This window comes from Salmo trutta, unplaced genomic scaffold (assembly GCF_901001165.1).
Source record: "Salmo trutta unplaced genomic scaffold, fSalTru1.1, whole genome shotgun sequence".
NCBI classification, from domain to species: domain Eukaryota; kingdom Metazoa; phylum Chordata; class Actinopteri; order Salmoniformes; family Salmonidae; genus Salmo; species Salmo trutta.
The window spans coordinates 195,837-220,836 of NW_021822319.1; the positions used below are offsets into that span (position 1 = coordinate 195,837).

Consider the following 25,000-nt stretch of genomic DNA (forward strand, 5'->3'; position numbering starts at 1 on the left):
GAACAGGAGATATTGGACATCCTGTCTTCTCTCTCTGCCAGGTTGATGAAACATAAGAACAGGAGATATTGGACATCCTGTCTTCTCTCTCTGCCAGGTTGATGAAACATAAGAACAGGAGATATTGGACATCCTGTCTTCTCTCTCTGCCAGGTTGATGAAACATGAGAACAGGAGATATTGGACATCCTGTCTTCTCTCTCTGCCAGGTTGATGGAACATGAGAACAGGAGATATTGGACATCCTGTCTTCTCTCTCTGCCAGGTTGATGGAACATAAGAACAGGAGATATTGGACATCCTGTCTTCTCTCTCTGCCAGGTTGATGAAACATGAGAACAGGAGATATTGGACATCCTGTCTTCTCTCTCTGCCAGGTTGATGAAACATGAGAACAGGAGATATTGGACATCCTGTCTTCTCTCTCTGCCAGGTTGATGGAACATAAGAACAGGAGATATTGGACATCCTGTCTTCTCTCTCTGCCAGGTTGATGAAACATGAGAACAGGAGATATTGGACATCCTGTCTTCTCTCTCTGCCAGGTTGATGGAACATAAGAACAGGAGATATTGGACATCCTGTCTTCTCTCTCTGCCAGGTTGATGAAACATGAGAACAGGAGATATTGGACATCCTGTCTTCTCTCTTTGCCAGGTTGATGGAACATAAGGACAGGAGATATTGGACATCCTGTCTTCTCTCTCTGCCAGGTTGATGAAACATGAGAACAGGAGATATTGGACATCCTGTCTTCTCTCTCTGCCAGGTTGATGAAACATAAGAACAGGAGATATTGGACATCCTGTCTTCTCTCTCTGCCAGGTTGATGGAACATGAGAACAGGAGATATTGGACATCCTGTCTTCTCTCTCTGCCAGGTTGATGGAACATAAGGAGCATGTTGGACATCCTGTCTTCTCTCTCTGCCAGGTTGATGGAACATAAGGAGCATGTTGGACATCCTGTCTTCTCTCTCTGCCAGGTTGATGGAACATAAGGAGCATGTTGGACATCCTGTCTTCTCTCTCTGCCAGGTTGATGGAACATAAGGACATGTTGGTTCTGATGATAATCCACAGGAGTTGTTCCTCTTCCTTCCATTATTCTCTCTTTCCTTCCACCTCACAGGTTTGTTACATTTCACTGGCTAACATCTCTCCCCCTTACCTCTCCTCCTCCCCCTTACCTCTCCTCCTCCCCCTTACCTCTCCTCCTCCCCGTTTCACTCCTCCTCCCCCGTCTCACTCCTTCTCCCCGTCTCACTCCTCCTCCCCGTCTCACTCTTCCTCCCCGTCTCACTCCTCCTCCCCCTTACCTCTCCTCCTCCCCCTTACCTCTCCTTCTCCCCCGTCTCACTCCTTCTCCCCGTCTCACTCCTCCTCCCCCGTCTCACTCCTTCTCCCCGTCTCACTCCTCCTCCTCGTCTCACTCCTCCTCCCCGTCTCACTCTTCCTCCCCGTCTCACTCCTCCTCCCACTCCTCCTGTCTCACTCTTCACTTTCCTCCCCGTCTCACTCCTCCTCCCCGTCTCACTCCTCCTCCCCGTCTCACTCCTCCTCCCCGTCTCACTCCTCCTCCTCGTCTCACTCCTCCTCCCCGTCTCACTCTTCCTCCCCGTCTCACTCCTCCTCCCCGTCTCACTCCTCCTCCCCGTCTCACTCCTCCTCCCCGTCTCACTCCTCCTCCTGTCTCACTCTTCACTTTCCTCCCCCGTCTCACTCCTCCTCCCCCGTCTGATTCCTCCTCACCCCTGTCAGAACAACCATGATGGCCTTAAATGTAAAAAAAATAAATACAAAAAAAAAGCCACTTGTAAATTATTGATCAGGGTCTCTGCCCCCTCCCTTCCCCAACCCTCCTTTCCCTCCATAATACATGCTTTCAGTTCACTATACTGGCTCATCATTCCGAATGGAAGGTGTTGGAGCGTTAAGATGGCATCCATCCATCCAACAATCCACCGGTCTGGGAAATCTTGGTGGGGAAAGAGAAATTGGCAGGACTGGACCCGGGGCCTCCCTGTTGTTAAAGTACGCCAGCAACACCCACTAAAAGCTAGTTGTGCATCTCAGAGGACCCCCGCGGCTTCAATCAGCCAGGCAGAGAGGCAGGCAGGCATAGAGTCCCAAATCACAACCTATTCCCTACTTGCCCTGGTCTAAAGTAGAGCACTATGTAGTGATTAGGGGGCCATTTGGCTCACTAGCTGCCTGTTAATACAGACCCCCCTCTCCTCTCCCCCTGCTGCCTCTACATTTCATACAAGGGAAGGAAGTTGCTGTTTAAAGGGGATGAAGAGGCTGTGAAATTAAAGTTGGATTAATGCTGGATGGAGCTGGCTGACATTTGTGTTGGAGTCTGTGTGGGGATGGATGATGTGTTGGGGGGTGGGGTGTGGGGATGGATGATGTGTTGGTGGGTGGGGGGTGTGTCTGGTGGGTGGGGGGTGGGGGGTGGATGATGTGTTGGTGGGTGGGGGTGTGGAGGGTGGATGATGTGTTGGTGGGTGGGGGGATGGATGATGTGTTGGGGTGTGTGGGGTGGGGGGTGTGGGGATGGATGATGTGTTGGTGGGAGGGGGGTGTGGGGATGGATGATGTGTTGGTGGGTGGGGATGTGGAGGGTGGGGGGTGGATGATGTGTTGGTGGGTGGGGGGATGGATGATGTGTTGGGGTGTGTGGGGTGGGGGGTGTGGGGATGGATGATGTGTTGGTGGGTGGGGATGGATGATGTGTTGGGGTGTGTGGGGTGGGGGGTGTGGGGATGGATGATGTGTTGGTGGGAGGGGGGTGTGGGGATGGATGATGTGTTGGTGGGTGGGGGGTGTGGGGATGGATGATGTGTTGGGGGTGGGGGGGTGGGGATGGATGATGTGTTGGTGGGTGGGGGGTGGGGATGGATGATGTGTTGGTGGGTGGGGGGATGGATGATGTGTTGGTGGGTGGGGGGTGTGGGGATGGATGATGTGTTGGTGGGTGGGGGGTGGGGGGTGTGGGGATGGTTGATGTGTTGGTGGGTGGGGATGGATGATGTGTTGGTGGGTGGGGAAGGATGGATGGATGATGTGTTGGTGGGTGGGGATGGATGATGTGTGTGTCACTCACTGGGGGACTTTGGGTGATTTTTAATGCCTCCAATGAAGTTTCAAATTTACAGGAGCAAAATAAGTTTTTAAAGGAAATTAGAAAAAGCTATTTTACTATTGTCAATACAAACACAAACACACTTGTATTTGAATCAAAAATCTAGAGAATAATGGCCAACACCTGAGCCTTTCCAGTCTGGCTCCGATAGAAACCGCTGCAGTGTTGAAAGACATTCTCCAGAGGGTAGAGACCCAAATGGCACCCTATATGTATATATAGTGCACTACGTTTAACCAAAGCCTTATGGGCCCTGCAGTACACTATACAGGGGAATAGGGAGCCCTTTGTGACGCAGACAGAGTGTGTTGTCAGGAACATAGCTGGTCAAGGATAGTCTCTCCTCACAACAACACAACTCCTCTTCACAAAGCCGGTCCACCAATAACCTTCGTCAAAACAAAACTGTTGAAAAAAAGAAAGCTTTCTATCTGCCAGAGGTAGCTACAGTAGGGTGCAGCGCGCCTCTCACACAAACACAGCACAATAGTGTTTAGAAAATCTCTGTGGGTGAACAATGAGTTCAGCTGTACTATAGGCCTGCCAATTAGTGATCCAAGCTGCTGCTGCTGCAACCAAAGGCAGCAGGAATGTTGTACAAGGCCATCACTACTGTTTACTGGGTTTAGCAGAGCACGGAGAGAGAGAGAGGTAAGTGCAAAAACGATTAAAAAATAAATATATATATATATATATATATATATATATATATAGTTCACCTTTATTTAACCAGGTAGGCAAGTTGAGAGCAAGTTCTCATTTACAATTGCGACCTGGCCAAGATAAAGCAAAGCAGTTCGACAACATACAACAACACAGAGTTACACATGGAGCAAAAACAAACATACAGTCAATAATACAGTAGAAAAATAAGTCTATATACAATGTGAGCAAATGAGGTGAGATAAGGGAGGTAAAGGCAAAAAAGTCCATGGTGGCAAAGTAAATACAATATAGCAAGTAAAACACTGGAATGGTAGATTTGTAGTGGAAGAAAGTGCAAAGTAGAAATATAAATAATGGGGTGCAAAGGAGCAAAATAAATAAAATAAATACAGTAGGGGAGGAGGTCGTTGTTGTCCACATATTCTAAGTAAGAACCGTCCATTGTAGTGATGCTGGACGGGCGGGCAGGTGCAGGCAGCGATCGGTTGAAGAGCATGCATTTAGTTTTACCTGCATTTAAGAGCAATTGGAGGCCACGGAAGGAGAGTTGTATGGCATTGAAGCTCGTCTGGAGGTTAGGTAACAGTGTTCAAAGAAGGGCCAGAAGTGTACAGAATGGTGTCGTCTGCGTAGAGGTGGATCAGAGAATCACCAGCAGCAAGAGCGACATCATTGATGTATACAGAGAAAAGTCGGCCCGAGAATTGAACCCTGTGGCACACCCATAGAGACTACCAGAGGTCCGGACAACAGGCCCTCCGATTTGACACACTGAACTCTGTTTGAGAAGTAGTTGGTGAACCAGGCGAGGCAGTCATTTGAGAAACCAAGGCTGTTGAGTCTGCCGATAAGAATGTGGTGATGGACAGAGTCGAAAGCCTTGGCCAGGTCGATGAATACGGCTGCACATTATTGTTTCTTATCGATGGCGGTTATGATGTCGTTTAGGACCTTGAGCGTGGCTGAGGTGCACCCATGACCAATGTTTGTTCAATTATTTGAATTCCATTTAGTATTTTCTCTGGAAATAAACCAGATCAAGTCTGAACTGTGCGATGTAGTAGGGAGTTATTCTACATAGTTTAGCACAGATGTGGTAATTAACTACAATGACTATAATCCATTGCGCGCCCGTCTACTTGTCTGGTCTGTGTGGAGCAGACAGGAGGAGACGGAAAGGGAGAGAAAGGAGAGGAGAGCGGAGATGGAGAGAGAGAGATAGGAGAACGTGTGATGGAGAGGGAGATAGGAGAGGAGAACGTGTGATGGAGAGGGAGATAGGAGAGGAGAACGTGTGATGGAGAGGGAGATAGGAGAGGAGAACGTGTGATGGAGAGAGAGATAGGAGAGGAGAACGTGTGATGGAGAGGGAGATAGGAGAGGAGAACGTGATGGAGAGAGAGATAGGAGAGGAGAACGTGTGATGGAGAGGGAGATAGGAGAGGAGAACGTGTGATGGAGAGGGAGATAGGAGAGGAGAACGTGTGATGGAGAGGGAGATAGGAGAGGAGAACGTGTGATGGAGAGGGAGAGAAAGGAGAGGAGAACGTGATGGAGAGGGAGATAGGAGAGGAGAACGGTGATGGAGAGGAGAACGTGTGATGGAGAGGGGGAAAACGTGTGTTGTAGAGGGAGAGAGAACAGTTGCTTAGTGAGGAATCTCTACCTGAAAATACCTGACCTAAGTGATTGACAGTTGGTAAACATCAGTCATAAAAGTAGGCCTAAATTACTTTGAAGAACTACTGAAATAGTCAGACAGCGGCTCTGTTGTGATGAGATGATGACTTGAAATAATAAAGTCATCAATAAAACTAATGTAATAAACACAACAACTGAAAAATATTTTATTAAAGTAAATGAATGTGAATAAGTGATGGTTAATAAGTGATCAGGTGTGGGTCAGTAGTGTTGTAGAGGTGTGGGTCAGTAGTGTTGTAGAGGTGTGGGTCAGTAGTGTTGTAGAGGTGTGGGTCAGTAGTGTTGTGGAGGTGTGGGTCAGTAGCGTTGTGGAGGTGTGGGTCAGTAGCAGTGTGGAGGTGTGGGTCAGTAGCAGTGTGGAGGTGTGGGTCAGTAGTGTTGTAGAGGTGTGGGTCAGTAGCAGTGTGGAGGTGTGGGTCAGTAGCGTTGTGGAGGTGTGGGTCAGTAGTGTTGTAGAGGTGTGGGTCAGTAGTGTTGTGGAGGTGTGGGTCAGTAGTGTTGTAGAGGTGTGGGTCAGTAGTGTTGTGGAGGTGTGGGTCAGTAGTGTTGTGGAGGTGTGGGTCAGTAGTGTTGTAGAGGTGTGGGTCAGTAGTGTTGTAGAGGTGTGGGTCAGTAGTGTTGTAGAGGTGTGGGTCAGTAGTGTTGTGGAGGTGTGGGTCAGTAGTGTTGTGGAGGTGTGGGTCAGTAGTGTTGTGGAGGTGTGGGTCAGTAGCAGTGTGGAGGTGTGGGTCAGTAGTGTTGTGGAGGTGTGGGTCAGTAGTGTTGTAGAGGTGTGGGTCAGTAGCAGTGTGGAGGTGTGGGTCAGTAGTGTTGTAGAGGTGTGGGTCAGTAGCGTTGTGGAGGTGTGGGTCAGTAGTGTTGTAGAGGTGTGGGTCAGTAGCAGTGTGGAGGTGTGGGTCAGTAGTGTTGTAGAGGTGTGGGTCAGTAGTGTTGTAGAGGTGTGGGTCAGTAGTGTTGTGGAGGTGTGGGTCAGTAGTGTTGTAGAGGTGTGGGTCAGTAGCGTTGTGGAGGTGTGGGTCAGTAGTGTTGTAGAGGTGTGGGTCAGTAGTGTTGTAGAGGTGTGGGTCAGTAGCAGTGTGGAGGTGTGGGTCAGTAGTGTTGTAGAGGTGTGGGCCAGTAGCAGTGTGGAGGTGTGGGTCAGTAGCAGTGTGGAGGTGTGGGTCAGTAGCAGTGTGGAGGTGTGGGTCAGTAGCAGTGTGGAGGTGTGGGTCAGTAGCAGTGTGGAGGTGTGGGTCAGTAGTGTTGTGGAGGTGTGGGTCAGTAAAGTAAATGAATGTAAATAAGTGATGGTTAATAAGTGATGGTTAATAAGTGATGGTTAATAAGTGATCAGGTGTGGGTCAGTAGTGTTGTGGAGGTGTGGGTCAGTAGTGTTGTGGAGGTGTGGGTCAGTAGCGTTGTGGAGGTGTGGGTCAGTAGCGTTGTGGAGGTGTGGGTCAGTAGCGTTGTGGAGGTGTGGGTCAGTAGCAGTGTGGAGGTGTGGGTCAGTAGTGTTGTGGAGGTGTGGGTCAGTGGTGTTGTGGGTCAGTAGTGTTGTGGAGGTGTGGGTCAGTAGTGTTGTGGAGGTGTGGGTCAGTAGTGTTGTGGAGGTGTGGGTCAGTAGTGTTGTGTTGTGGAGGTGTGGGTCAGTAGTGTTGTGGAGGTGTGAGTCAGAAGCGTTGTGGAGGTGTGAGTCAGTAGCGTTGTGGAGGTGTGGGTCAGTAGCGTTGTGGAGGTGTGGGTCAGTAGCGTTGTGGAGGTGTGGGTCAGTAGCGTTGTGGAGGTGTGGGTCAGTAGCGTTGTGGAGGTGTGGGTCAGTAGCGTTGTGGAGGTGTGGGTCAGTAGCGTTGTGGAGGTGTGGGTCAGTAGCGTTGTGGATGTGTGGGTCAGTAGCGTTGTGGAGGTGTGGGTCAGTAGCGTTGTGGAGGTGTGGGTCAGTAGCGTTGTGGAGGTGTGGGTCAGTAGTGTTGTGGAGGTGTGGGTCAGTGGTGTTGTGGAGGTGTGGGTCAGTAGTGTTGTGGAGGTGTGGGTCAGTAGCGTTGTGGAGGTGTGGGTCAGTAGTGTTGTGGAGGTGTGGGTCAGTAGTGTTGTGGAGGTGTGGGTCAGTAGTGTTGTGGATGTTTGGGTCAGTAGTGTTGTGGAGGTGTGGGTCAGTAGTGTTGTGGAGGTGTGGGTCAGTAGTGTTGTGGAGGTGTGGGTCAGTGGTGTTGTGGAGGTGTGGGTCAGTGGTGTTGTGGAGGTGTGGGTCAGTAGCAGTGTGGATGTGTGGGTCCGTGGTGTTGTGGAGGTGTGGGTCAGTAGTGTTGTGGAGGTGTGGGTCAGTAGTGTTGTAGAGGTGTGGGTCAGTAGCAGTGTGGAGGTGTGGGTCAGTAGTGTTGTGGAGGTGTGGGTCAGTAAAGTAAATGAATGTGAATAAGTGATGGTTAATAAGTGATGGTTAATAAGTGATGGTTAATAAGTGATGGTTAATAAGTGATCAGCAGTAATGGACAGTCACTCCCATCATGGGAACTTTTATTCATAGTTTTATTCAGTGTTACAGCGCTTCAATCCCCATAATGCATTGTGCATTTAATGTAAAAACAAATGAAATAAACAAACCGGAAATGGAAAACCTTTAGAATATTTTAATAATCGAACCGAAACCGAACCGACGTCAGGACTAGCGCCAAATAAAACCAGGTAATGAATTCAGCAGCACAAGCAGATGCAATCACATGGATGTTATAAGCAATTACTAAATGTTTACCTCTCCTAATCCTGGAATAAGTCCTCAGCAACGGCTTTTTATACATGGCAAGATTAGATGATATGAGAAAACACACGTTGTTGAGTCAGTAGTGTTGTGGAGGTGTGGGTCAGTAGTGTTGTGGAGGTGTGGGTCAGTAGTGTTGTGGAGGTGTGGGTCAGTAGTGTTGTGGAGGTGTGGGTCAGTGGTGTTGTGGGTCAGTAGTGTTGTGGAGGTGTGGGTCAGTAGTGTTGTGGAGGTGTGGGTCAGTAGTGTTGTGGAGGTGTGGGTCAGTAGTGTTGTGTTGTGGAGGTGTGGGTCAGTAGTGTTGTGGAGGTGTGAGTCAGTAGTGTTGTGGAGGTGTGGGTCAGTAGTGTTGTGGAGGTGTGAGTCAGTAGTGTTGTGGAGGTGTGGGTCAGTAGCGTTGTGGAGGTGTGGGTCAGTAGCGTTGTGGAGGTGTGGGTCAGTAGCGTTGTGGAGGTGTGGGTCAGTAGCGTTGTGGAGGTGTGGGTCAGTAGCGTTGTGGATGTGTGGGTCAGTAGCGTTGTGGAGGTGTGGGTCAGTAGCGTTGTGGAGGTGTGGGTCAGTAGCGTTGTGGAGGTGTGGGTCAGTAGCGTTGTGGAGGTGTGGGTCAGTGGTGTTGTGGAGGTGTGGGTCAGTAGCGTTGTGGAGGTGTGGGTCAGTAGCGTTGTGGAGGTGTGGGTCAGTAGCGTTGTGGAGGTGTGGGTCAGTAGTGTTGTGGAGGTGTGGGTCAGTAGTGTTGTGGATGTTTGGGTCAGTGGTGTTGTGGAGGTGTGGGTCAGTAGTGTTGTGGAGGTGTGGGTCAGTAGTGTTGTGGAGGTGTGGGTCAGTAGTGTTGTGGAGGTGTGGGTCAGTAGTGTTGTGGAGGTGTGGGTCAGTGGTGTTGTGGAGGTGTGGGTCAGTGGTGTTGTGGAGGTGTGGGTCAGTAGCAGTGTGGATGTGTGGGTCCGTGGTGTTGTGGAGGTGTGGGTCAGTAGTGTTGTGGAGGTGTGGGTCAGTAGCAGTGTGGAGGTGTGGGTCAGTAGCGTTGTGGAGGTGTGGGTCAGTAGTGTTGTGGAGGTGTGGGTCAGTAGCAGTGTGGAGGTGTGGGTCAGTAGCGTTGTGGAGGTGTGGGTCAGTAGCGTTGTGGAGGTGTGGGTCAGTAGCGTTGTGGAGGTGTGGGTCAGTAGTGTTGTGGAGGTGTGGGTCAGTGGTGTTGTGGAGGTGTGGGTCAGTAGTGTTGTGGAGGTGTGGGTCAGTGGTGTTGTGGAGGTGTGGGTCAGTAGTGTTGTGGAGGTGTGGGTCAGTAGCGTTGTGGAGGTGTGGGTCAGTAGCAGTGTGGAGGTGTGGGTCAGTAGCAGTGTGGAGGTGTGGGTCAGTAGCAGTGTGGAGGTGTGGGTCAGTAGTGTTGTGGAGGTGTGGGTCAGTAGTGTTGTGTTGTGGAGGTGTGGGTCAGTAGTGTTGTGGAGGTGTGGGTCAGTAGTGTTGTGGAGGTGTGGGTCAGTAGTGTTGTGGAGGTGTGGGTCAGTAGTGTTGTGGAGGTGTGGGTCAGTAGTGTTGTGGAGGTGTGGGTCAGTAGTGTTGTGGAGGTGTGGGTCAGTAGTGTTGTGGAGGTGTGGGTCAGTAGTGTTGTGGAGGTGTGGGTCAGTAGCAGTGTGGAGGTGTGGGTCAGTAGCAGTGTGGAGGTGTGGGTCAGTAGCAGTGTGGAGGTGTGGGTCAGTAGCAGTGTGGAGGTGTGGGTCAGTAGCAGTGTGGAGGTGTGGGTCAGTAGCAGTGTGGAGGTGTGGGTCAGTAGCAGTGTGGAGGTGTGGGTCAGTAGCAGTGTGGAGGTGTGGGTCAGTAGCAGTGTGGAGGTGTGGGTCAGTAGCAGTGTGGAGGTGTGGGTCAGTAGCAGTGTGGAGGTGTGGGTCAGTAGCAGTGTAGTGGTAGAAACCATCAGACTGAAGAGTAGAGGTAGAAACTAGACATCAGGTGTTTCTCTGTAGATCTCATCTCTTCTGACAGTGGTTCAGTCACAAATGGTACACTATTCCCGATATAGTGTACTAATTTAGACCAAGAACCTGACTAAAAGCAATGCACTATATTGGGAATAGTGTACCATTTGGGACACAGACGGAGACAGAGGCTCCAGTAACTCAGCGTTGTAGATTTGATATTTATTTCACACACTTGTGTTTCTGAGGACATTTAAAAAGGTGAACTCATCCCTCTGGTGAGTCCTAAGGATCCCTCCTTCCACACTTGTGGACTTGCTGTTGCTGCTGCTCCTCTGCACATTTCATTGACAGGCCTGGAGTAGTTAGATCTGCCTGCCGCTGTGTGTGTGTGTGTGTGTGTGTGTGTGTGTGTGTGTGTGTGTGTGTGTGTGTGTGTGTGTGTGTGTGTGTGTGTGTGTGTGTGTGTGTGTGTGTGTGTGTGTCTGTGTGTTTAAACACAGCTAATGATACAAGGAGATATGGTAATAAAGGTATTGTAAATCATAACATAAGATTATTTATTTAACTAGGCAAGTCTGTTAAGAACAAATTCTTATTTACAATGACAGCCTATCAGGGAACAGTGGGTTAACTGCCTTGTTCAGGGGCAGAACAACATATTTTTACCTTGTCAGCTCAGGGATTCGATCTAGAAACCTTTCGGTTACTGGCCCAACGCTGTAACCACTAGGCTACCTGCCGTCCCTACACTCTAACCACTAGGCTACCTGTCGCCTCTACACTCTAACCACTAGTCTACCTGCCGTCCCTACACTCTAACCACTAGACTACCTGCCGTCCCTACGCTCTAACCACTAGGCTACCTGCCGTCCCTACGCTCTAACCACTAGGCTACCTGCCGTCCCTACACTCTAACCACTAGACTACCTGCCGTCCCTACGCTCTAACCACTAGTCTACCTGCCTGCCCCTACACTCTAACCACTAGGCTACCTGCCGTCCCTACACTCTAAACACTAGGCTACCTGCCGTCCCTACACTCTAACCACTAGACTACCTGCCGTCCCTACGCTCTAACCACTAGTCTACCTGCCTGCCCCTACACTCTAACCACTAGTCTACCTGCCGCCCCTACACTCTAACCACTAGACTACCTGCCGTCCCTACACTCTAACCACTAGGCTACCTGCCGTCCCTCCACTCTAACCACTAGTCTACCTGCCGTCCCTACACTCTAACCACTAGTCTACCTGCCGTCCCTACACTCTAACCACTAGGCTACCTGCCGTCCCTACACTCTAACCACTAGGCTACCTGCCGTCCCTACACTCTAACCACTAGGCTACCTGCCGTCCCTACACTCTAACCACTAGGCTACCTGCCGTCCCTACACTCTAACCACTAGGCTACCTGCCGTCCCTACACTCTAACCACTAGGCTACCTGCCGTCCCTACACTCTAACCACTAGGCTACCTGCCGTCCCTACACTCTAACCACTAGGCTACCTGTCGCCTCTACACTCTAACCACTAGTCTACCTGCCGTCCCTACACTCTAACCACTAGACTACCTGCCGTCCCTACGCTCTAACCACTAGGCTACCTGCCGTCCCTACGCTCTAACCACTAGGCTACCTGCCGTCCCTACACTCTAACCACTAGACTACCTGCCGCCCCTACACTCTAACCACTAGTCTACCTGCCGTCCCTACACTCTAACCACTAGGCTACCTGCCGTCCCTACACTCTAACCACTAGACTACCTGCCGTCCCTACACTCTAACCACTAGTCTACCTGCCGTCCCTACACTCTAACCACTAGACTACCTGCCGTCCCTACACTCTAACCACTAGTCTACCTGCCGTCCCTACACTCTAACCACTAGGCTACCTACCGTCCCTACACTCTAACCACTAGACTACCTGCCGTCCCTACGCTCTAACCACTAGTCTACCTGCCTGCCCCTACACTCTAACCACTAGTCTACCTGCCGTCCCTACACTCTAAACACTAGGCTACCTGCCGTCCCTACACTCTAACCACTAGGCTACCTGCCGTCCCTACACTCTAACCACTAGTCTACCTGCCTGCCCCTACACTCTAACCACTAGACTACCTGCCGTCCCTACACTCTAACCACTAGTCTACCTGCCTGCCCCTACACTCTAACCACTAGGCTACCTGCCGTCCCTACACTCTAACCACTAGTCTACCTGCCTGCCCCTACACTCTAACCACTAGACTACCTGCCGTCCCTACACTCTAACCACTAGTCTACCTGCCTGCCCCTACACTCTAACCACTAGGCTACCTGCCGTCCCTACACTCTAACCACTAGTCTACCTGCCTGCCCCTACACTCTAACCACTAGGCTACCTGCCGTCCCTCCACTCTAACCACTAGTCTACCTGCCGTCCCTACACTCTAACCACTAGGCTACCTGCCGTCCCTACACTCTAACCACTAGACTACCTGCCGTCCCTACACTCTAACCACTAGTCTACCTGCCTGCCCCTACACTCTAACCACTAGGCTACCTGCCGTCCCTACACTCTAACCACTAGGCTACCTGCCGTCCCTACACTCTAACCACTAGGCTACCTGCCTGCCCCTACACTCTAACCACTAGGCTACCTGCCGTCCCTACACTCTAACCACTAGGCTACCTGCCGTCCCTACACTCTAACCACTAGGCTACCTGCCCGCCCCTACACTCTAACCACTAGTCTACCTGCCGCCCCTACACTCTAACCACTAGTCTACCTGCCGTCCCTACACTCTAACCACTAGTCTACCTGCCGTCCCTACACTCTAACCACTAGGCTACCTGCCGTCCCTACACTCTAACCACTAGTCTACCTGCCGTCCCTACACTCTAACCACTAGTCTACCTGCCTGCCCCTACACTCTAACCACTAGGCTACCTGCCGCCCCTACACTCTAACCACTAGTCTACCTGCCGCCCCTACACTCTAACCACTAGTCTACCTGCCTGCCCCTACACTCTAACCACTAGTCTACCTGCCGCCCCACACTCTAACCACTAGTCTACCTGCCGTCCCTACACTCTAACCACTAGACTACCTGCCGTCCCTTTTATGACCCAGGCCGTTACATTATCTGTTTACAACAATGCTTCCAGTTAACGGCCATAGTTACTAAAGAACAATGAATTACATATGATAAAAACCTTGACTCGCTGCTCTCCGCTGTGATAGGTGAAACATTTTTCACAAGTCAAGCATGTGGCCGAGCAGGCAGCACAGCACAGAGGTAGATTATAGCCGGGTACATATTTCCAATAATGAAATGTGTCAGTCAAGCAGCCATTATCTGTTTCTATATTTATTCCTCCTCTGTAAATGTATTGTGGTGAGAAAGAGCTGGCCGGTGAAGTATTTTCAAGGTGTCGCTACCGGATACCCAGATCCACTGAATGAAGAAGCCTTGTCCAAGCCAGAACAGCCCATAGGACAGGAGACTACCTCCTGTTTCTGTAGCATGAGGAAGACGGATGTACAAGACACGCCCCCTGGATGGGACGTTAGTCTAGATCCACAGTAAGACACACCCCCTGGATGGGACGCTAGTCTAGATCCACAGCAAGACACACCCCCTGGATGGGACGCTAGTCTAGATCCACAGCAAGACACACCCCCTGGATGGGACGCTAGTCTAGATCCACAGTAAGACACATCCCCTGGATGGGACGCTAGTCTAGATCCACAGCAAGACACACCCCCTGGATGGGACGCTAGTCTAGATCCACAGCAAGACACACCCCCTGGATGGGACGCTAGTCTAGATCCACAGCAAGACACACCCCCTGGATGGGACGCTAGTCTAGATCCACAGCAAGACACGCCCCCTGGATGGGACGCTAGTCTCGATCCACAGCAAGACACGCCCCCTGGATGGGACGCTAGTCTAGATCCACAGCAATACACGCCCCCTGGATGGGACGCTAGTCTAGATCCACAGCAAGACACACCCCCTGGATGGGACGCTAGTCTAGATCCACAGCAAGACACACCCCCTGGATGGGACGCTAGTCTAGATCCACAGCAAGACACGCCCCCTGGATGGGACGCTAGTCTAGATCCACAGCAAGACACACCCCCTGGATGGGACGCTAGTCTAGATCCACAGCAAGACACACCCCCTGGATGGGACGCTAGTCTAGATCCACAGCAAGACACACCCCCTGGATGGGACGCAAGTCTAGATCCACAGCAAGACACGCCCCCTGGATGGGACGCAAGTCTCGATCCACAGCAAGACACGCCCCCTGGATGGGACGCTAGTCTAGATCCACAGCAAGACACGGCCCCTGGATGGGACGCTAGTCTAGATCCACAGCAGAGGTAATGAGAGATACTAGTACTGTCCTACCTCAGTGTTGACCAGAGGTAATGAGAGATACTAATACTGTCCTACCTCAGTGTTGACCAGAGGTAATGAGAGATACTAGTCCTGTCCTACCTCAGTGTTGACCAGAGGTAATGAGAGATACTAGTCCTGTCCTACCTCAGTGTTGACCAGAGGTAATGAGAAATACTAATACTGTCCTACCTCAGTGTTGTCCAGAGGTAATGAGAGATACTAATACTGTCCTACCTCAGTGTTGTCCAGAGGTAATGAGAAATACTAATACTGTCCTACCTCAGTGTTGACCAGAGGTAATGAGAGATACTAGTCCTGTCCTACCTCAGTGTTGACCAGAGGTAATGAGAGATACTAGTCCTGTCCTACCTCAGTGTTGTCCAGAGGTAATGAGAGATACTAGTCCTGTCCTACCTCAGTGTTGACCAGAGGTAATGAGAGATACTAGTCCTGTCCTACCTCAGTGTTGACCAGAGGTCATGAGAGATACTAGTCCTGTCCTACCTCAGTGTTGACCAGAGGTCATGAGAGATACTAGTCCTGTCCTACCTCAGTGTTGACCAGAGGTAATGAGAAATACTAGTCCTGTCCTACCTCAGTGTTGTCCAGAGGTAATGAGGCCAAACTGACTGTCTGACATTTTATCTTCTATCCAGCAGCACTAAATGTCACTTCAGGTCTGGACATGTAAGATGTCCACTTGACTGGGTGGCCTCTCCTCTCGCCATATATGTCAGGTTGATGCAGTGAGGGATGTGTGATTGGGTGGCTGAGGCGAGTCTCAGCGATGGCCCCCCGCAATGACGCCCATCAGATAATATTGCCTGAAATGCCTGCAGTTCAGGAACACTGTCTCTTTGTGCGACTGACCTCCAATACAGACCTCCCTTGGAGAGCCCCACTGGAGAGGGCTCTGGGGTGGGGAGAGGGTTCTGGGGTGGGGAGAGGGTTCTGGGGTGGGGAGAGGGCTCTGGGGGTGGGGAGAGGGTTCTGGGGTGGGGAGAGGGCTCTGGGGGTGGGGAGAGGGCTCTGGGGTGGGGAGAGGGCTCTGGGCTCTGGGGGTGGGGAGAGGGCTCTGGGGTGGGGAGAGGGCTCTGGGGTGGGGAGAGGGCTCTGGGGTGGGGAGCAGTTTGGTGTGTGAGGAGAACAGAGGAGTGGTTGCTGGTCATGGTGTGTGTTCAAGCTCCAAGGAGAAATATGTGTGTGTGTGTATGTGAGACAGTGTGTCGAGTGTGTGTGTGTGTGTCGAGTGTGTGTGTGTGTGTGTGTGTGTGTGTGTGTGTGTGTGTGTGTGTGTGTGTGTGTGTGCGTGTTTGTGTGTGAGACAGCGTGTTTGACTGCTGTGTGTTACCATACCCTTAATACTCTCAGAGGAACATGGTCTTTATCCTGCCATACAGTTAATACAGAGGAACATGGTATTTATCCTACCATATCATTAAGACTGAGGAACATGGTCTTTATCCTACCACATCGTTAATACAGAGGAACATGGTCTTCATCCTACCATATCGTTAAGACTGAGGAACATGGTCTTTATCCTACCATATCGTTAAGACTGAGGAACATGGTCTTTATCCTAACATATCGTTAAGACTGAGGACCATGGTCTTTATCCTACCACATCGTTAAGACTGAGGAACATGTTCTTTATCCTACCATATCGTTAAGACTGAGGAACATGGTCTTTATCCTACCATACAGTTAATACAGAGGAACATGGTCTTTATCCTACCATATCGTTAAGACTGAGGAACAAGGTCTTTATCCTAACATATTGTTAAGACAGAGGAACATGGTCTTTATCCTACCATATCGTTAAGACTGAGGAACATGGTCTTTATCCTACCATACAGTTAATACAGAGGAACATGGTCTTTATCCTAACATATTGTTAAGACAGAGGAACATGGTCTTTATCCTACCATATCGTTAAGACTGAGGACCATGGTCTTTATCCTACCACATCGTTAAGACTGAGGAACATGGTCTTTATCCTACCATATCGTTAAGACTGAGGAACATGGTCTTTATCCTACCATACAGTTAATACAGAGGAACATGGTCTTTATCCTACCATATCGTTAAGACTGAGGAACAAGGTCTTTATCCTAACATATCGTTAAGACTGAGGAACATGGTCTTTATCCTACCATATTGTTAAGACTGAGGAACATGGTCTTCATCCTACCATATTGTTAAGACTGAGGAACATGGTCTTTATCCTACCATACTGTTAATACAGAGAAACATGGTCTTTATCCTACCATATCGTTAAGACTGAGGAACATGCTGCTCCAACTGATATTCAAATCCATCTCTCTGGCTGGTGACAATATCCACTTCCTCCTTTCCAAAGAGATGGCTTCAGATGGATAAATATGCAAACCGTTTGGACAAACACACACCAAACAGCATGCTGTTAAAGGAAGCATGGGAAGCTTGTTTACATGGCTCCCTCCCTTCAAAACCAAGCTGCCGACAGAATAGAACGTTTAAATTTGCTGTTATATTCAGCACGGAAGGGTGTGTGTGTGTTCTGTGAGAGTGTGTGTGTGTGTGTGTGTATAGGTGTGTGCGTACATGTGTATCTAGCAAACATCCAAGTGAGTGTGGTCTGTTCCCATCTCGGAGTGCTGTTAACCACAACAACCTTGACATTGATTTCCAAAAGGCTTTTCAGTTGGAAAAATGTTTCATTCAGCCACCTTTGACTGGGCTTTGTTTGGTCCCTGTTCATACTCATCAACCAGCCCTTGTAGAGGGAGGGAGTGTGTAAACATAACTGTATCTCTCTCTCTATGTGTGTGTGTGTGTGTCTGTGCTGAAAGGCCTGAGGATTGTTTGAAGAGTTAGAAGCCTCTGAATAATGACCCCCAGGACAAAAAGACTGAGCTGCAAATTAGATATACTGGTACTGATACCTGTCCTGCTGCTCCTAGCCACACACACACACACACACACACACACACACACACACACACACACACACACACGGCTGTCTGCCCTGGCCTGCTAGTAGTCAAAGGTCAACACCAGGTGGTAACTAAGGCGATGAGATATATGGGTGTATAGATGCAGGTAACTAAGGCGATGAGATATATGGGTGTATAGATGCAGGTCTAAGTAGGTCTCGCGTACCTGACTGTAGCAGCCCAGCTCAGGGATTTGAGACAACCTTTCAGTTACTGGCCCAACGCTCTGACCACTAGGCTACCTGTTACCATGGTTAACCCAACAGAATACAGACAGTACCGCCCACTATGATGTTGTTACCATGGTTAACCCAACATAATACAGACAGTACCGCCCACTATGATGTTGTTACCATGGTTAACCCAACAGAATACAGACAGTACCGCCCACTATGATGTTGTTACCATGGTTAACCCAACAGAATACAGACAGTACCGCCCACTATGATGTTGTTACCATGGTTAACCCAACAGAATACAGACAGTACCACCCACTATGATGTTGTTACCATGGTTAACCCAACAGAATACAGACAGTACCGCCCACTATGATGTTGTTACCATGGTTAACCCAACAGAATACAGACAGTACCGCCCACTATGATGTTGTTACCATGGTTAACCCAACAGAATACAGACAGTACCGCCCACTATGATGTTGTTATGATGTGTTGTCTGCTTCCTGTCCTCATCTACATGACTAATTGCAGACATATCCCCACTACACAAACATAACCTTCCCCCAAAACATGACTGGCCTTATGAATCCTAAATGAAATCACACTCGGAAGGCTTGATAAGGAGAGAAGAAACAGACGTGGTTATGATTGTATATACCTGGGACTAAGGATGGTTTGTCCTGTTGTCTAATTTCCACAGGGAGTCGACCGACACAGATGTTAGCCGAAGATTCACCCTCCTGGTATCAGAAATTCACTTCTTGCATTCAAAAATACCAACAACAACAAACAAAACAATTACCACAGGGGAGAAAAATAGAACAAACAGCCATGTATTCTCCCTCATCAAACTCAGTGTTGCATTATACATTCATAAACAGTACAGAGCCGTCTTATCAGTCGTTATCACCTCTTACCATGGATAAAGGAGGACGGAGCGAGGCAGAAAGACAGATAAACAGTATTGTTTGATTGAACAACACGACAACACTGTCAACTAGCAGCAATGAGACTCATATAAACACTTAGAGGGAAGCTATGAGCTATATCACATAGATATACAACACAGACTACACTTAGAGGGAAGCTATGAGCTATGTTACATAGATATACAACACAGACTACACTTAGAGGGAAGCTATGAGCTATGTTACATAGATATACAACACAGACTACACTTAGAGGGAAGCTATGAGCTATGTTACATAGATATACACCACAGACTACACTTAGAGGGAAGCTATGAGCTATGTTACATAGATATACAACACAGACTACACTTAGAGGGAAGCTATGAGCTATGTTACATAGATATACAACACAGACTACACTTAGAGGGAAGCTATGAGCTATGTTACATAGATATACAACACAGACTACACTTAGAGGGAAGCTATGAGCTATGTCACATAGATATACAACACAGACTACACTTAGAGGGAAGCTATGAGCTATGTTACATAGATATACAACACAGACTACACTTAGAGGGAAGCTATGAGCTATGTTACATAGATATACAACACAGACTACACTTAGAGGGAAGCTATGAGCTATGTTACATAGATATACAACACAGACTACACTTAGAGGGAAGCTATGAGCTATGTTACATAGATATACAACACAGACTACACTTAGAGGGAAGCTATGAGCTATGTTACATAGATATACACCACAGACTACACTTAGAGGGAAGCTATGAGCTATGTTACATAGATATACAACACAGACTACACTTAGAGGGAAGCTATGAGCTATGTTACATAGATATACACCACAGACTACACTTAGAGGGAAGCTATGAGCTATGTTACATAGATATACAACACAGACTACACTTAGAGGGAAGCTATGAGCTATGTTACATAGATATACAACACAGACTACACTTAGAGGGAAGCTATGAGCTATGTTACATAGATATACAACACAGACTACACTTAGAGGGAAGCTATGAGCTATGTCACATAGATATACAACACAGACTACACTTAGAGGGAAGCTATGAGCTATGTTACATAGATATACAACACAGACTACACTTAGAGGGAAGCTATGAGCTATGTTACATAGATATACAACACAGACTACACTTAGAGGGAAGCTATGAGCTATGTTACATAGATATACAACACAGACTACACTTAGAGGGAAGCTATGAGCTATGTTACATAGATATACAACACAGACTACACTTAGAGGGAAGCTATGAGCTATGTTACATAGATATACACCACAGACTACACTTAGAGGGAAGCTATGAGCTATGTCACATAGATATACACCACAGACTACACTTAGAGGGAAGCTATGAGCTATGTCACATAGATATACAACACAGACTACACTTAGAGGGAAGCTATGAGCTATGTTACATAGATATACACCACAGACTACACTTAGAGGGAAGCTATGAGCTATGTTACATAGATATGCACCACACACACACAGTTTGAGGCGAGCTTTACTACAGGACACCCAAGAGGAGTTTGTTTTCACTCTTTAGAAACACAACAAACTAACTATCCAGGCAATGAGATAAATACAGATATAGTGAATCTTCCCACATGCAGGGGGCATTCTGCCATTAGGGAGCTTTTCATACCCCTTCCAGGGGGAAGCTCACACATAGCAGAGGGTGACTGGGGAGGATGGAGAGGATGGGGAGGCTGGAGAGGCTGGAGAGGATGGAGAGGATGGAGAGGATGGAGAGGATGGGGAGGATGGGGAGGATGGGGAGGATGGAGAGGCTGGGGAGGATGGGGAGGATGGAGAGGATGGAGAGGATGGAGAGGATGGGGAGGATGGGGAGGGTGGAGAGGATGGAGAGGATGGGGAGGATGGAGAGGATGGAGAGGATGGAGAGGATGGGGAGGATGGAGAGGATGGGGAGGATGGAGAGGATGGAGAGGATGGAGAGGATGGGGAGGATGGAGAGGCTGGGGAGGCTGGGGAGGATGGAGAGGATGGGGAGGATGGAGAGGATGGGGAGGATGGGGAGGATGGGGAGGATGGAGAGGATGGGGAGGATGGAGAGGATGGAGAGGATGGAGAGGCTGGAGAGGCTAAACCAAACATTTTCACTAAGCAACTAACACAGGGGTGGTTCCATACGGAGGAATGAAATATTAATTTTCCATTTCAATAACCTTAAACGTCCACAGTAGAAATGCTGCTGTTATAAAGTTATAGATACAGGTGTGTAACTGCTGAGCGGAAAACTTTCAGGATGTAACACATTTTAGTGTTTGCAGCCTTGTCTGCTTCGTGAGGTCAGGGTTCATCTCAAAGGGGATTTATTGCTAGAAAACCAAAGACGATTTAAAGGACTGTTTACAAAAATGTTGTTAACTGGTAGGACAAAGGAGAACAGCTAAATTAAATCCAACTGATGACATTGCGTGAAAATGGAAAAGAACATAGTATTTTTACTGCTGTCATACCAACCCTTATAATATTATAATGTCTTTATTGTTCTGGTGCTGAGTTGACCCATTTATAATGATGTTTAGGCTACCGATGTTCCCATCATCTGACCGCGTGTCTGTTACCATGTCCCATCACATACCGTATGCTTCCTGTTTCATGGTAACAACTCCTCCAATAACCACTGGCAGAACACCTGAATTGGAAGGTGCTTGTGTTTTTACATTCAGCCTACAGTGAGTAACATAAACTAAAGAAAATTATATTGTGTTATAAAATACAAATACGTTATTCTAATATTACCCAAGACCTTCATAAACACAACCAAATTAAATATATATTTTTTTGCGATAGCATATATGAAATGTATTAAATGACGCTGTTAGAATGTAGCAGTCAGAATGACTTCTCATTGGCTTGTGGAGGGTTCCGTGGAGACCCAGAGGTTCTGGTGTTGAAAACCTTCTCATAGAGCTGATCTGAGGTCAGAACCCCCCGTTGTCTTAACAACCTTTTTCAGTATGAAGTAAAATACTGAAACTGATCCCAGAACACCGTTCCTACTGTGAGACTGTGTGAATACAGGCCCTGGCTTCCCTGTAAAGGCTTGGTCACCAAACAGACCGGGTCCCTGTTAACCCTCGGTCCAGGTGGTCTAGGATCAGTCTATTGGTCACCAAACAGACCGGGTCCCTGTTAACCCTCGGTTCAGGTGGTCTAGGATCAGTCTATTGGTCACCAAACAGACCGGGCCCCTGTTAACCCTCGGTTCAGGTGGTCTAGGATCAGTCTATTGGTCATCAAACAGACCGGGTCCCTGTTAACCCTCGGTTCAGGTGGTCTAGGATCAGTCTATTGGTCACCAAACAGACCGGGCCCCTGTTAACCCTCGGTTCAGGTGGTCTAGGATCAGTCTATTGGTCACCAAACAGACCGGGCCCCTGTTAACCCTCGGTTCAGGTGGTCTAGGATCAGTCTATTGGTCACCAAACAGACCGGGTCCCTGTTAACCCTCGGTTCAGGTGGTCTAGGATCAGTCTATTGGTCACCATACAGACCGGGTCCCTGTTAACCCTCGGTTCAGGTGGTCTAGGATCAGTCTATTGGTCACCAAACAGACCGGGCTCCTGTTAACCCTCGGTTCAGGTGGTCTAGGATCAGTCTATTGGTCACCAAACAGACCGGGTCCCTGTTAACCCTCGGTTCAGGTGGTCTAGGATCAGTCTATTGGTCACCAAACAGACCGGGTCCCTGTTAACCCTCGGTTCAGGTGGTCTAGGATCAGTCTATTGGTCACCAAACAGACCGGGTCCCTGTTAACCCTCGGTTCAGGTGGTCTAGGATCAGTCTATTGGTCACCAAACAGACCGGGTCCCTGTTAACCCTCGGTTCAGGTGGTCTAGGATCAGTCTATTGGTCACCAACAGACCGGGTCCCTGTTAACCCTCGGTTCAGGTGGTCTAGGATCAGTCTATTGGTCACCAAACAGACCGGGCCCCTGTTAACCCTCGGTTCAGGTGGTCTAGGATCAGTCTATTGGTCACCAAACAGACCGGGTCCCTGTTAACCCTCGGTTCAGGTGGTCTAGGATCAGTCTATTGGTCACCAAACAGACCGGGTCCCTGTTAACCCTCGGTTCAGGTGGTCTATGATCAGTCTATTGGTCACCAAACAGACCGGGCCCCTGTTAACCCTCGGTTCAGGTGGTCTAGGATCAGTCTATTGGTCACCAAACAGACCGGGTCCCTGTTAACCCTCGGTTCAGGTGGTCTAGGATCAGTCTATTGGTCACCAAACAGACCGGGTCCCTGTTAACCCTCGGTTCAGGTGGTCTAGGATCAGTCTATTGGTCACCAAACAGACCGGGCCCCTGTTAACCCTCGGTTCAGGTGGTCTAGGATCAGTCTATTGGTCACCAAACAGACCGGGCCCCTGTTAACCCTCGGTTCAGGTGGTCTAGGATCAGTCTATTGGTCACCAAACAGACCGGGTCCCTGTTAACCCTCGGTTCAGGTGGTCTAGGATCAGTCTATTGGTCACCAAACAGACCGGGTCCCTGTTAACCCTCGGTTCAGGTGGTCTAGGATCAGTCTATTGGTCACCAAACAGACCGGGTCCCTGTTAACCCTCGGGTTCAGGTGGTCTAGGATCAGTCTATTGTTGAAAACGACCAGATAAACCAGAAAGGTGTGTTGCCAGGCTCAACCTTTTCCTCTCACCCTGCCAGATTGTTCTTTCTAACGCCGTATTCCTAACCCAATCCTCCCTTCCCCTGTTTTCACTATAAACAACAGATCTTTATCGTTGGCTCTACATGCTGCTGAAACAGCTGGGAGGGAGAGAGGGTGAGAGATAAAGAGAGGGGCGGCGGGGAATAGAGAGGGAGGCAGAGAGAGAGAGCAGCTCTCCAATCACTCCCCAGGGGAACATCAGGGCAATCCCCAATCCCCAGCATCTCCTCTTTCTGCTTCACATGACATCAGACAGGTGCACGAGACAATGGAGAGAGAGAAGGGAGAGAAAGGAAGAAAAGAGAGAGAGAGAGAGAGAGAGAGAGAGAGAGAGAGAGAGAGAGAGAGGGAGAGAGAGAGAGAGAGAGAGGGAGGAGCTGCTCTCCAATTACTCCCCAGGAGAACATCCTGGCAATCCCCAGCAGCTCCTCTTTCTGCTTCACATGAGGTCAGACAGGTGCACGAGACAATGAAAGGGATGGAAGGAGATCAAAAGAGAGAGAGAGAGAGAAAGAGAGAGAGAGGAGAGGGAGAGAGGAGAGAAGGAGAGATAGGAGAGAAGGAAAGAGAGAGAGGAGGAGAGAGAGGAGAGAAGGAGAGAGAGAGAGAGAGAGGAGAGGAGAGGGAGAGAGAGGAGAGAAGGAGAGAGAGAGGAGAGAAGGAGAGAGAGAGGAGAGAAGGAGAGAGAGAGAGGAGAGAAGGAGAGAGATAGAGGAGAGAAGGAGAGAGAGAAAAAGGGACAGAGGTTGGGAGGGTACATGCTCTTGGCCTGCACCTCCTCCACCAGCCACCTCCTGTCCCCTCTTGCAGCTGGGGGCCGGTAGGCAGGGTGACACACACACTGCTACCCTACAACCAGCCCTGCAACCAGCCCTACAACCAGCCCTGCAACCAGCCCTACAACCAGCCCTGCAACCAGCCCTGCAACCAGCCCTACAACCAGCCCTGCAACCAGCCCTACAACCAGCCCTGCAACCAGCCCTGCAACCAGCCCTACAACCAGCCCTACAACCAGCCCTGCAACCAGCCCTACAACCAGCCCTACAACCAGCCCTGCAACCAGCCCTACAACCAGCCCTACAACCAGCCCTACAACCAGCCCTACAACCAGCCCTGCAACCAGCCCTACAACCAGCCCTGCAACCAGCCCTACAACCAGCCCTGCAACCCTACAACCAGCCCTGCAACCAGCCCTGCAACCAGCCCTACAACCCTACAACCAGCCCTGCAACCAGCCCTGCAACCAGCCCTGTCAATGAAGTTAGACCACAGAACAGCCTGAGAGAAAGAGAGGAGCTAACTGGCAGGTGGTGTCAGGTGACAGACGTGGAGCAGATGAGCCAGGAAAAGGAAAAAGTCTGGCAACCTACACTGATGATACGGGAAAATTAACAGGTCTGGCAACCTACACTGATGATACGGGAAAATTAACAGGTCTGGCAACCTACACTGATGATACGGGAAAATTAACAGGTCTGGCAACCTACACTGATGATACGGGAAAATTAACAGGTCTGGCAACCTACACTGATAATGTCGGAAAATAACCTGTCTGGCTACCCTCTCTGATGATGTGGGAAAATGAACAGGACTGGCAACCCTTTATGAGAATATTGAAGGACACCAGTCATCTGATATGCCCC

The 25,000-nt window shown here is 49.3% G+C and overlaps 2 protein-coding genes across 2 annotated transcripts in view; one reads left to right on the forward strand and one right to left on the reverse strand.

Moving 5' to 3' along the window:
* LOC115181706 (threonylcarbamoyladenosine tRNA methylthiotransferase) overlaps positions 1-25,000 on the reverse strand; it is a 255,799-nt gene that overhangs the window by 174,311 nt on the left and 56,488 nt on the right. The gene's annotated exons all lie outside the window — the stretch shown is intronic.
* Positions 23,801-24,639, forward strand: LOC115181715 (proline-rich P65 protein homolog). Its single transcript, XM_029743541.1, has 2 exons — positions 23,801-23,805; positions 24,168-24,639. The coding sequence occupies exons 1-2, from the start codon at positions 23,801-23,803 to the stop codon at positions 24,637-24,639; spliced, it is 477 nt and encodes a 158-aa protein (XP_029599401.1).